The 14,269-nt window shown below is 35.0% G+C and overlaps 1 protein-coding gene across 2 annotated transcripts in view; it reads right to left on the bottom strand.

Moving 5' to 3' along the window:
* The window catches only part of BCKDHB (branched chain keto acid dehydrogenase E1 subunit beta), a 210,958-nt gene that overhangs the window by 54,096 nt on the left and 142,593 nt on the right, over positions 1 to 14,269 (bottom strand). For both annotated transcript variants that reach the window (XM_060616022.3, XM_060616021.3), the window contains exon 9: positions 11,151 to 11,237. In XM_060616022.3, coding sequence (XP_060472005.1) covers positions 11,151 to 11,237 — 87 coding nt within the window. The remainder of the gene's footprint in view (positions 1 to 11,150; positions 11,238 to 14,269) is intronic.

Below are 14,269 nucleotides of genomic sequence, written 5' to 3'. Positions count from 1 at the left end.
TATGATATTTTAAAAATCAAATTTATGAGAAAACATGGGCTTTCTTACTTAAAACAATTTAGCAAGAATTGGAAGATTTACTATGACATGTATTAGATACATCTAACTACAATAAAGCTTTTAATTACTATAAATGATATCTGTACGTAGGAAATGAGGAAATTATTAGGAAGAATATATAAATCAAAAAGTCACATTTTATACGTTTTTTTCCCTTATACCTAGATATACATGTTGTTGATTTTTTTTTCTTTCCACAAAGCTGGGCAAGTAAAAACACCTGTAGGCTTGCATAGTGAGTTTTTCATTTAATGTTATATCCATAGAAATGCTGTCAACTATTCTTTTAACAATTTTAATAAATCTATAACATTCATCCCATGGATAAACCATAGCTTGTTCAACTATATTCCTGTTTCATTAATATTATTCTCAGTATTTTCTTATCATATGGCTGGCACTGAGAAAAAAATGTCCTTACACTCTTTGGTATGGAACTCCAAAGTGAGGGTTTCTGGAATTACTCAGTCAGAGAATATGCACACTTTGAAGAGTCTCAATAGACATTCCCAAACTGCTTTCCTAAAAGAGCAATCCATTTTTACACTTGTGCTGCACCATCTCAACACCAAATACAATTTATTTTTAATCAGCACCATTCTTATTAGTAACAAATGACAGTTATCTCATTTTTGAAATTTACATTTTTAGTCATAAGTGGCATATATTTCCTTTTTTCTTTTTTTTATGTTTTTATTTTATTTTTGAGAGGGAGACAGAGTGCGAGCAGGGAAGGGCAGAGAGAGAGGGAGACACAGAATCCAAAGCAGGCTCTAGGCTCTGAGCTGTCATCACAGAGCCAAACACGAGGCTTGAATCCATGGACTCTGAGATCATTGCCAGAGCTGAAGTCAGACACTTAACCAACTGAGCCACCCCTGCGCCCCAAGTGGCATATATTTTCATCTTTGCCGGCCACTAATAGTTCTAAAAAAAAAAAACAATCTGTCTCTGACCTTTGAAATAAAGGTACTATTAGCTTCCTTATTGATATTTAAGAATGTTTAATATAATATTAATTTTTTATGTGCCTCAACACTGACCTAGTTGTCATTCTTTTTTTAATTGTGCTTGTTTTCTTTATGCAAATATATTAATCTATGACAACATGGTGGGTAATTGTTGCTTTTTAAATTTCTGCTCAAAATCTTCTTACCCATCTTAATATCAGTTATTTCCTACATTTTCCTTTTAGATTGTGTGGGGTTTTTCTCTTTTTTTTCTATTTTTTTAAATTTTATGTATTTTGAGAGACAGAGAGAAAGCACGAGTGGGAGAGGGGCAGAGAGAGGGAGAGAGAAAGAGTCCCAAGCAGGCTCTGCACTGTCAGCGCACAGCCTGATGCAGGGCTCAGTTCCACAAACCATGAGCTCATGACCTGAGCCAAAATCAAGAGTCGGATGTTTATCCAACTGAGCCACCTAGGTGCCGCTCTTTCTAAGTCCATTGAGAGTTTATTAGAAAAGTAGAAAGCAAAGGGCATGTTTGAGAGATGTTTAAAACTCAACGCTACATGGGATGGAGAGGTAAGGGAGAAGACGAGGATGAAGAGGCAGTGAGGGAGTGGGGTTCAAATGGAGAAAAATGGCTTTCTATGTTGAGTGAATAGCATTTAGAGATTGATTTCTACTTTATGCTTCTCCCTTTTATTTATTAAAAGTCATGTTTCTTAAAGTCATGTTTCCTTGTTTCAGGTCTCCCCACTCATTCACTCACCAGCCCAAATATAACACAGCCACCATCCTGACTACCACCCTACATTCAACGTCACCGATGTCTTCAGTTACCAGTGTCTTCCAGTTACAACCATCAGTCTTTGGCTAATTTAATAATGTTGACTACATACACTATGGTGAAATTCTCCATACTTGTTTTCCGTAATGGCTTTTTTCTGCTCCTTTCTCTCTGACCACTCCATCTCATACTCCTTGACAGCTTTTTCCTCTCTTCCTCTTAAATGTTGATGTACCTGGGGACTTCTTTAGAAACTTCCCCTGTGATCATAACCATACCCATGACCTCAGCCATCACCATAAGATGATAAATCATTAATCTTTTCCTACACCTTAGATTCTCTTCTGGGCTGAAGACACACTTTTTCATCCTCATCTCAGACTCTACAAGTCCAAAATGAATTCATCATCTTCCACAAAAGATATGCTTACACCTGTTTTCCAATGAAACTGCACCTCCATTCAAAAATCATCCAACCTAGAAACCAAGCTAAGCCTTATTCTTAACTCCTGCCTGCCTCTGTCACTCACCTCAGTTCCTTCACTGCTCGTGTCTCATCAGTCAACAAGTCTCTTTCAAATTCCCCGTTTTAAAATTCACCTTTCTCTACAACACCACTCTCATGCCCTTGATTAGAAGACCCTCAAATCTTTCATTTAAATTACTCAAATAGTTCCTTTGTTAATCTCTGTGACTTCCTGTCTCAGCCCTCACCATACGTCCTCAACACAAGTGCCAAAGAGTCTTTCCTTTCTAAATTGCAAATCCTTCTAAGTTAATTCCTGCTTAAAATCCTATTATGACCTTTTACATTAAATAATGAAAGTAATTGTGACCACCATTTTACTACTACAGATGGTCCCCAACTTATCATGGTTGAATTTGCACTTTTTCAACTTTATGAATGGTGTGAAAGTGATACACCTTCAATAGAAACTATACTTCGAATTTTGGATTGTGATATTTTTCTGGGCTAGTGGTACAATATTCCTCCTGATGCTGGGCAGGGCTGCGAGCTGCAGCTCCCAGTTGGCCAGGAATCACCAAGGGGAACAACCCATACACTTAGAAACATTCTAGTTTGCACTTTCAGCACAGTACTCAATAAGTTAGTTACATGAGATATTGAATACTTTGTTACAAAATCGACTATGTGTGTGATGATCATGCCCAGCTGCAGACTAATATAAGTGTTCTGAGCATATTTAAGTTAGGCTAGGCTAAGCTATGATGTTCGGCAGGTTAGGTATATTAAATGCATTTTTCAGTTACAATATTTTCAGCTTACAGTGCGTTTATTGGGACATAACCCCATAAAGTTAAGGAAGAGCTGTATTTCCTACTTGCCAGGAAATTTGTGAGGTGTGTTTTAAATAAATTATATAGGAGAACTGAAATTTATTATCTATGGGAGCTGGCTCTACTCTGTCATCTTTTTCCTCCATGCAAAAACAAATTCCTTAGTATTACATATAAGATTCTTTAGGGTCTAAACCATACCAACTTCTTGACCCTTACCTGGTGCTATAGCCTCATATACTACTCTTCAACCATAACCAAACCACTGAAATTGCTAGAAAATCAAATATTTTTCCTGCCTCCGTATTCCTTCTGCCTAGAACCACCACTGACCTTCACTCACGGGGTCATACTCATCCTCCAAGAGTTGACTCAGCTTGAATATGGGTTGGGTGAGTAAATTTTTTATAATCCCATAGTCCTCAGAATATTTCTCTATCTAATCATGTACCGTTGAATAACTATCTGTTTAGCATCTATTTTTGCTACTAAATTTGTGTCACAAAACAAGAACTCCATTTCTTGAATGAAATGCCCAAATTAAGGCTGTGCCCAAAGCACTCAATAAAGTGTGGTTGCAAGAATTATCATTCAGGAAGTGGCCAGTAGGACAGTACATTGGAGTCACATAAAGACGTGAGAGATATTACTGGAAACATTGGTTTGGGCAGATGAAGATCTTCAGTGTCAACATAAAGATCTTACTTCTATAGCCCAAGAAGACCTATTGGAGGTGTTCAAACAGAGGATGCACAAAATTTGATGTGTTTTAAGAAAACAGTAAATAGTAATCTGATAAGATGTGAGAGGCTGAGGGGCAGAGATAAATAACAAGACAATTTAAAAGGTCCTGAAAGGGGTGCCTGGGTGGCTCAGTTGGTTGGGCGTCCGACTTCAGCTCGTCCATGAGTTCCAGCCCCGCGTCGCGGTCCATGAGTTCCAGCCCCGCGTCGGGCTCTGTGCTGACAGCTCAGAGCCTGGAGCCTGTTTCGGATTCCGTGTCTCCCTCTTTCTCTGACTTTACCCCGTTCATGCTCTGTCTCTTTCTGTCTTAAAAATGAATAAACGTTTTAAAGAAAATAAATAAATAAAAAAAATAAAAGGTCCCAAAAGAGTTGAGGAAAAATAAGAGTTCATTTTGAGATAAGCTGATTTCCAGAAACTGGAGGATATCCATGTGCTAATGCCCACCTTTTCTCAGTCTCATGTTAAAAATCCTTACACATACACCATTTTATCATACAAATTTCTTATCACTAACAAAACTAGCATGAAGTTGAAATTTTTAGTCTAACACTCAAAAGGCAGAATAAGTCCTGAAGGATTTCAAATTTGAAAGTTTCAAGAATAGCCACCCAAAGGTTGGGACTGCCCAAGAAAGAATAGGGAGAGGAGGGCTAAAGATGGAGCCTTGGCCACATTTATACTACTGAGCAAAGGAGAAAGAGACACTGGCATGATCAGGGGAAGGAGGAGGACCACCACATGTAACCTGGTTATGACTACAAATAGTGAAGCAGTGGCCCCGGCCGTGATGTATCCCTGGAAAGATTTAGTCTTTCGTTCACATCTATGGCCATAGAAACTGTTTGCTGAACACTGAACAGGCTTCCAGGCGAAGTTCCATGTTAAAGAAGGCCATCCTATATCTGAATACTCTATGTTAAACTGCTTTTCTGATGCTCTGGCTCCATCTAAATAGATTTTAATGCAGAAGTACATTTCTCCTGGATGTTATATCCGTTGTTGTTGGCAAATGCATCATTGGTTAAAAATATAAATTAAAAAATTAAGATTATAAAATTGCAGTAAACTATTCATCAAATTACTACTCTGACAGCTTTCTCTGATAACTCTTACTTTTTAACATCATAATTTTAATATAACATAACATTTTCCACAATGATAAAAACTCAAGACCATTTAGGAGTTTTTCCCTCTTCAGATTGATGTTTTTAAACAGAGTGTTCATAAATTTGGTAGTAATAACAAGTTTATTTTAAAAAATCCTTCTGTATAATCCTTTCTAGCATGAAACAGTAAGAAAAGAAAAATTCCTTTATTTGAAATCATGAAAGTTTCCTTTTACACAGTGATTTGTGTAAACCCTATAAAAATCCTCTCAAACTATTAGAATATGATTACCTTAAAAATATATGTCAGAAGCAGGAAAGAACATCCAATGGAAAAAAGACAGTCTCTTTAACAAATGGTGCTGGGAGAACTGGACAGCAACATGCAGAAGGTTGAAACTAGACCACTTTCTCACACCATTCACAAAAATAAACTCAAAATGGATAAAGGACCTGAATGTGAGACAGGAAACCATCAAAACCTTAGAGGAGAAAGCAGGAAAAGACCTCTCTGACCTCAGCCGTAGCAATCTCTTACTCGGCACATCCCCAAAGGCAAGGGAATTAAAAGCAAAAGTGAATTACTGGGACCTTATGAAGATAAAAAGCTTCTGCACAGCAAAGGAAACAACCAACAAAACTAAAAGGCAACCAACGGAATGGGAAAAGATATTTGCAAATGACACATCGGACAAAGGGCTAGTATCCAAAATCTATAAAGAGCTCATCAAACTCCACACCCGAAAAACAAATAACCCAGTGAAGAAATGGGCAGAAAACATGAATAGACACTTCTCTAAAGAAGACATCCGGATGGCCAACAGGCACATGAAAAGATGTTCAACGTCGCTCCTTATCAGGGAAATACAAATCAAAACCACACTTAGATACCACCTCACGCCAGTCAGAGTGGCCAAAATGAAGAAATCAGGACACTATAGATGCTGGAGAGGATGTGGAGAAACAGGAACCCTCTTGCACTGTTGGTGGGAATGCAAATTGGTGCAGCCGCTCTGGAAAGCAGTGTGGAGGTTCCTCAGAAAATTAAAAATAGACCTACCCTATGACCCAGCAATAGCACTGCTAGGAATTTATCCAAGGGATACAGGAGTACTGATGCATAGGGGCACCTGTACCCCAATGTTTATAGCGGCACTCTCAACAATAGCCAAATTATGGAAAGAGCCTAAATGTCCATCAACTGATGAATGGATAAAGAAATTGTGGTTTATATACACAATGGAATACTACGTGGCAATGAGAAAAAATGAAATATGGCCTTTTGTAGCAACATGGATGGAACTGGAGAGTGTGATGCTAAGTGAAATAAGCCATACAGAGAAAGACAGATACCATATGGTTTCACTCTTATGTGGATCCTGAGAAACATAACAGAAACCCATGGGGGAGGGGAAGGAAAAAAAAAAAAAAAAAAGAGGTTAGAGTGGGAGAGAGCCAAAGCATAGGAGACTGTTAAAAACTGAGAACAAACTGAGGGTTGATGGGGGGTGGGAGGGAGGGCAGGGTGGGTGATGGGTATTGAGGAGGGCACCTTTTGGGATGAGCACTGGGTGTTGTATGGAAACCAATTTGACAGTAAATTTCATATATTAAAAAATAAAATAAAAAAAAAAAAAAAGAAAAAAAAAAATATATGTCAGTATGCACGATTTCTGAGTTCTTATTCTAGGAAAAGAGACCGCACAGAAAGGATGGAACAATGGTATGGAAACTTACCATCCTCTCCAATTGGACTCTTTATTGCAGACTTATTGCTTCCATGTGTTAAAAAAAAAAAAAATTCAAACCTTTAAGCCAACCCCAATCCCTAAAATTTTTGGCGCCCATATTAAGCATTGAATCCAGAAGAAAAAAATTTTCACAAGCCTATCAGAGTCAAGATTTATTTCATCATGATGGGAATGTGTTAGAAATTAATAATAAAGGTTGGTTTCTACAAGGCTAAAGAAATTATACTATTTAAAGCTACTCAAATGCCATAAATTACTTGGCCTTAATATTTAAATAAATAATGCCTATTTTGAACATTGCATTCTAGAGCATATAATATAAATTAATTAGAGGAATATTAAAGTGGATAAGGTTAACACATTTCTTTTTGCAAAGGAATGATTTTTTTTTTTTAACCTGGGGTTACATGAAGCTGAGGAATACAAACATCACACATAATTAATTTATATAATTCTCTGAAACAATGAAATCTTTGCTCAAACTACACTGTGAGGTCAATGAACCACCTAAACTGTTGTCTTTGTGCTTTTCTACAAATCAGGGTGCACAATGGAACGCATACCTCCCTAAAAGTAGCACATCTCCAAGTTTCAGTATGTGTCAAATGAAAGAAGGAAAAAGTTCCTTCACCCCCAAAGTGAGAACAGATGGGAATGTAAAATTAGATGGGAAGAGACAGGGAAGCTTTGGATGATGGACCAAGAAATCTTCCCCAGCGGGGAAGCCAAATACACCAGACCTCAGTTTGTTCTGCCTCTTAGTTAACATCCAAATTAAATCCAATAGGAATGCAAAGCAGTTCTTAGATTCGATGCATTGGTTTTGATTTCCGTAAGCATTCATATAAATTTCACGAAGAAGCTATTGACAAACATGTTCTAAAAATGTTATGTTTAGTCACTTCTGTGAGTTTAACATTACTTCATACTAAGGCTGTTAACAATGAATACTTTTTTAATAAAATAAAATTTTCTTTATGAAAAAGAGGCAACAGGCACGAACAAACTTAAGATGTGGACAATGAATTCCTTGTATGATGGAAGAGCATCTGCCGTAAATTGAAAAGTTAGGTAAATAAAGTATGAATACATTTCATATTCATTCTTTTCATATTTTATCTGTAGAACAACAACAAAAAACCCTTAATAGTAATGCCAGCAATATACTTCCTATACCTAGCAGAAAAAAATGTTCTGTTGATATTCAATTTTATATAGTATGATCTAATTTTTCTATCTAAAAATACCGACCATACACTTAAAAGAATATTCTAAAGTGCTGTATTGCCTTCAATATTTTTTATTTTTAATATGGGTAATAATTCAAAATGTAAGGGAAACAAAATGGTGCTCTCAGATTTGAACATATTTAAAAACAGTAGTTTTATTGTTAATCCTCATTCTCTGAAAATACTATAATATTAAGAGCAATTTTGTATAAGATTAACCATGACCTTTTGAAGTACCGGAGATCTTCCACAAACTAGTGCTTGTGGAGCAGATGTGTGTGTGTGTGTGTGTGTGTGTGTGCTCACTTTTACATAAAATTTACATTCGTTGATAAAACAATGAGAATAACTCAGTATTTTAATCAATAGTGCTCAAAATTTATAGATCATTCTCATCCATAGTTTCAGACTTGTTTTCCAAGACAACAATGAAAAGTTCTCTGTGTACCTTTTCCCTGCTGTCCCAGAAAATTGGCTTTCAATATCTTAACCCTGCTTTGTCTTTTTTTTAACCTTACATTGTAGTTTATACGACAAAAAGAAATATGGAAATATGAATCATTCCAAGTGGTGAAAGTAAGTGCATGTCACACTTAAGTAATTTCAGTTTAAATCATCCAAGGCCCTGGTAACAGGATGTAGGTTTCACTTGTAACAGGGAACGAGGCCTCCCATAAAAAAAGATGCTCAATATAGTACACTGCATTTAGCTGCATATGTGCGTGAAACAATTACGAAAAAGTAGATTTTATCATTCAGACATGCAAATTATATGCAAATTATATGCAAATCTTATTACCAACAACAACAAAACCTCTCAAGGTGTCTTTATTCCCCCTCTCTTATCAGTACATAAAAGCCACAATCGGCAAACATTTGGGGACATTATGTTGATATATTTTATTAAAATTCATTTTTCATACTTTCCATTTGTGCAAATAAAATGTGAATAAGCAAAAACACCTGTATTTTCAAATTCATCCTCATACTACTAAATCTAAATACTAATTCCCCAAAACATCAAATGCAGACCCCTCTACATCATTGCCTTAATTCATTTTGTGGTTGGTTGGTTGAATGATTTTAACATGGAAAACAGAACATTTTATAATAAATTTAAAACTTCTATCTTCCTCCTGGGATTCGGGGAAACCTTGAATAAACAGTGCATATGCACACACTCAACATTTGCTCCAGACTCCTGTCCTAGCTCCAGATCTTCCACTCTCTTTTTAAACTGGGTGAGTGAAATGCACTCTGGATGACAAACACGAGTGTGTAAAAGGGATAGGGTCAGATGAGGCCATGATTTCTCAGACTGTAGACTGCAGACACCTATGGGCATATTCTTGGGAGTCTGAGAGGGTTACAAGGTGTCTTGTTTTGTTGTCTTCATGTTATGATACAAATATAATTATATTTTGGATAATCTCATTCACAACTTTTACCACCAATTATTATCAAGTAATTTCAGGATCTGGTCTTAACACAGCGGTTATGATCTTGTTCGTGTTAGCTTTTTGCAATGACTTTGTTTAACTCATGATACGATGGTCCTCAAACTGAAATTCACAAATGTATTCTTGAGACCTGACATTTTTCTGGGAACACAAGTCCACACGTTATTCAAGACCGACAGACACTAAATTAGGTGATCTTTCTAATTCCTTTCCAGTCTGAAAAATATGTTACACTTACTGCAGCTTACTAATAATTTATGGAGATCAAGCTTAAGCACACTTAGAGAAAGTGAACTTCACAAGAGATAATGTCTAATTCTGCGTTGTACTTGTTTTCTTTTTATATTTAAAAATGAAATTTTTGAGATAACACTATGGAATTCAGTGAGCAAAATGAATAATGCTATTAGATCAAGATTCTATTAGCAAGTCACAAGCATTTCAAATGATTTAGTGGACTACATATTGACTAGGAGTCAGAAAATTCCAGTTTCTTTTTCCAGTTTTGCCTCCGACTTGAAATAGCATATTGGTTTTAGGGTGATTTGTTCTTGCACCCCCATTTTTTTACAAAGTTAGTACATTATGTTAATGAATAAAATGTACAATACCAGGCACTCATGTTATATAATGATAAGCAACAGTATGCCTCAAATTTTAATTTATATAATAAATAAAAAAACAAATCTGCAAACTCAAATATTTGCTTTTCTTAATTCCGTTAGTGACAATATATAACATATAAAAATAGCAGTATAATTTTTTACTATAAATTATAGATTATGTCAATCTAGTTTTATAAACATTTGTTTAAATTTGCTTCATTTAATTTCAAAGTGCTTACAATGTCATCAATTTGCACTTAAAAATAATTTATTGGTAGAAATCATTGTTTCCTGGTTAAAAGCTTAACCTATAACAACTTATCATTATTCATATATCATAACTTTATATCAAAATTTTAAACCACATACACTTAAAGGAACTCTCAACTTACACGTATCTTAACAACAGAATCATCTGAACACCAGTAAAGAGAAGTAAAATGTTTGCAAACTGTAAAGATATTCTGAATTTAAAAAGCATATACTTTATATTTAAAATCGTTATTCAATTTTTAATTTAAAAAACTCGGAAAAATGAAACTTATTTAAATCATCTTAATTTCCTATCTGTGAGATAAATGCAAACAAATATTTTAAAGAAAACTCCTCCATAAAGCAGTATATGGGAAAATTTGCTGCAGTTTAACTGAGTTTTTTTTAAAAAAGAAGGCTTTAAACCATTTCTAAAGCGTGGCTAATAGCATAACATAATATGATTATTAATTAAACTAATTAAATTAATTATTGATTTTTGAAATTATTTATTGAATTTATATTATTACCTTTTGACAGATTCATCTTTTTTAAGGTGAATGCTGTGAAAATCAACATATTGCATAAAAAGCTTAAGTTTTATCAAAAGAGAAATACCACATTCATTTAAAAGTTTTCATTTCCTGTTATCCTAGCAGACAGAACTTACATTTGTTTTGTAAACTCACTTCAAACTTTCTTCTTCCTATAAAAATTTCAGTTTTTATTACTTCAAGATTTCTTTTCCAGAAGATGTAATTAGACCACTAACTAACTAAAGGACAGTGGAGTCAAATGGAAAACATGCATTTCCAAAAAGTGCATGTATCGTGATAAGTAACTTTTTCTTGGAATTGGCAAGTACCATCGCACGAATGTTAAAATCAGTGCCAAGAAGTGACTCTACCTGAACCGTAGAGCTGATCTCCGATGCAAAGCCGCCTGTCAAGGGAGCCTCGTGACTGATTAGCAGTCGCCCTGTTTTGATCACAGACTGGAAAAGAAAGGGGAAATCTGATGTTGAAGAGAATACATGTTTTCAAGCATACGATGGCAGTTTTGATTAAGGAATAAAAACAACTGATTTCAGTCCAATAAATAATTTAAAATTAATAATACAATTTTATGCCAAGGAAGTTAAAACTCTCTCACACTGGACAGTCATTTGGTACTTGCATTGTTACAAAATTTTTCAATATAGTTTCTAATCCTACTACCAAAGAAAAATGAGATTTGTAATCTTGTCATCAAAAATGCATTCCATTATAAAATACTTTTGTGTTACAAACATAATTACTGTATTTCACACTGTCATCTCAAAATCATTTTTTCTTCATATTGCTTTAGGAATCAAAGTGATTTTTTTTGGTTCATTTTGGGGTGTATTTGCAATATAAATAAATAGCCTTTGAAAATATTATTTTGTGGAAAAGGAAAACACAAAAATAGCATATAAAAGCTGCACTGCAGGAAAAACTCAAGCTCCTAGATATTTAAGGAAACTGAGCAGGAAGAAATCCCTGCAGAAGTAAAAGCGTTATAACCATTTCTGTCCCTGTGCATTAAAACCTGGTTAACGACCACAACTCTATTTTAAAATGTCACAAACAATAAAGATATATTCTCAATACCAGCTCACTGTGGTTGTTCACACAGCATGATATACTCTGTACAATAATAAATCAAAAAGAATAGCTATGATATCATAGCAGGATGCCAGCTGTGTTGGAAGGTAAAAAATATTAAAATCAACAGCAAGTTACTGCTTAAAATACGTTGAATAATTACATGTTACCAAAGGGGTAATTTTCCTCTACACGTCTAATAATTTGATAACAACTTTCTTAAATTCTACATTAATATTTTGCGAATATGAAATAAGATCTTCCAAGCAAAAATATGTACATAAGCTAAAAGATTTCCTTCATTCTAAGCAATTAGAGTTTAAAATCTTAAAAGTATGCAACCATTTCAGTCAGCAGATGTTAAACCCTAAGATATGGCCATTAGCCATGATAAAAATAAGTTATTGTATATACTGAGTAAATAGTGACTTAAGAACATAAAATTTTATGGACACCTTAATGAATACCATCCCCACCCCCAGTGAAATGCTAACCTTGGGATACTGCTACTTGGATTTTATGACCGTGATTAATTATGCCATTTACAAAAGTCACAAATTTCAACGCACCTGGTTAGGAATATACAAAGACAAAAACAGTCCACGATCATGAAAAAACAAATGTGTTCTCAAAGCAATGCTGATCTACCAATGAGAAGAAACAGATTTGACAATTAAACCTTTCTTATTGCTCTGAAACTCAGAAATCTGCCAATGCCTAAGTGTCCAGAGATGACCTCGTTAAAATCCATCCCAGCTAGAGGATGCATCTCAAATCTCCAGGAGGTAGAAATGAGACACTTCTATAAAAATGCTACTGTTACCTTAGACCTCCACACAACAGATTTGGTGTTTTTTATTTGAGCTGAGTCCCATGCAAGATCAAATGACAGCCTTCAGAATGATCCCTGGAGGCTGATAACCAACCAGGGCAGACAGCCTGGCTTCCTAAATCCTGCAGAATGTAGTGGGAAACTAAGCACAGATGTAGCCAGAACAAAAATCTCCAAGTCCAGAGACCATCTGAGTGTCCTTCAGCAGGAGAAAGTCTAGATAAACCAAGCTATAGCAATACAGTTGGGTATTATACAGTCATGAAAAAGACTGAGGACATGGAAAGAGGCCTATGGTAAATTAATTGGTAAAATCAGCAAACTGCAGAGCAATATAACTTCATTTTTACAAAAGACAAAAAAACAAATAAAAAAACCCAATTACCACAGCAGTGGGACACCAATAAAACTAGCTGTATGTACTGAGTCAACTTGTGTAAACAGTCTGGAGGGATTTATTCCGAACTACCAAAACTTGTTCCTCCTATAGAGTGACAGTGAAGGAATTGTTGGGAAAAGGCTTTTGTATTTCACTTTATGTAAAAAGTATTTTTATATTATTGAAAGTATTCTCAATAAGTCATAAATAAAGGTAAAGCCCTTGAATTAATGGTGAAGGCAACAAGTACTTGCTATGTTGTAGTCATAATCTCCTCAAAAAACGTTAACAATGTGTTTTGGGGTTTTTTTAATGGCATTTTGGAGTAGCTTCACATACAAGGAAACCCTAAGGTCCCAAACTCCAGCAGCAAATAGGCACACTAAAAACACAGGGATTCAGCCTTCCCTTGTCAGTCTCTGTGTGATATGCTCCATGTCAGGATTATATCCAGCTCACCTCCTGACCCTCAAACTGTTGGATCCTAGACAGCACGGTAAATCAGCTATTAGTATAGGAGGAAACAGAATTCTTCAGCACCTCCATATGTGTGTTATGTACATGCATGTTCTTAGATCAGGAGTTATGCTGACAGTTACAGAAGAAATTCTAGAAATTTCTAAAACACCAAGAGCTAAAGGGTAGACACAACAAAAAGTAATAACACTGTGAGTTTATGGAAATTATTATGGTATACAAACCAGAGGGAGACAGTGTGGCAAGAAGAGAAGAGACAGAAATAATGGTAATCATAAACAACTGGTTGTCCTGCAAGTTGCTATGTGCTAGGCTGTGAGCTGACCATTTTAGATTGATTACTTAATTTAATTTGGAAAGCACCTAAGTTTCATTTTTGCTTCCTAAAATCAACTCTGACATCTGAAAAGTATTAAAATGTGTAAAATAAAATTACATCAAAATTCTGAAAATTGCCAAAATTTAGAAGTCACATTGATATTGTCAAAGTCTTATCATCAAAGAATTAGCATATATTATTAAAGATTAGTCTATAAATGCATTTCAATAATTTTGTAAGATATAAATAAATTCAACTTGGTATGTTCTTTTTTATCATTTGCAGTTTTAATTTACTAGAATTTATGATGATTGGTTTTTTCTATACTTTTGGAAATTATTAACACTGCTAATACTCTGATGAGATCATTACAAATCTAGAAAATTGGACAGTG

The sequence above is a fragment of the Panthera onca genome, chromosome B2 (genome assembly GCF_046562875.1).
Source record: "Panthera onca isolate mPanOnc1 chromosome B2, mPanOnc1 haplotype 2, whole genome shotgun sequence".
NCBI classification, from domain to species: Eukaryota; Metazoa; Chordata; class Mammalia; order Carnivora; family Felidae; genus Panthera; species Panthera onca.
The sequence above is the reverse complement of the archived record's forward strand: the minus strand, read 5'-3'. Positions and strand labels throughout refer to the sequence as shown.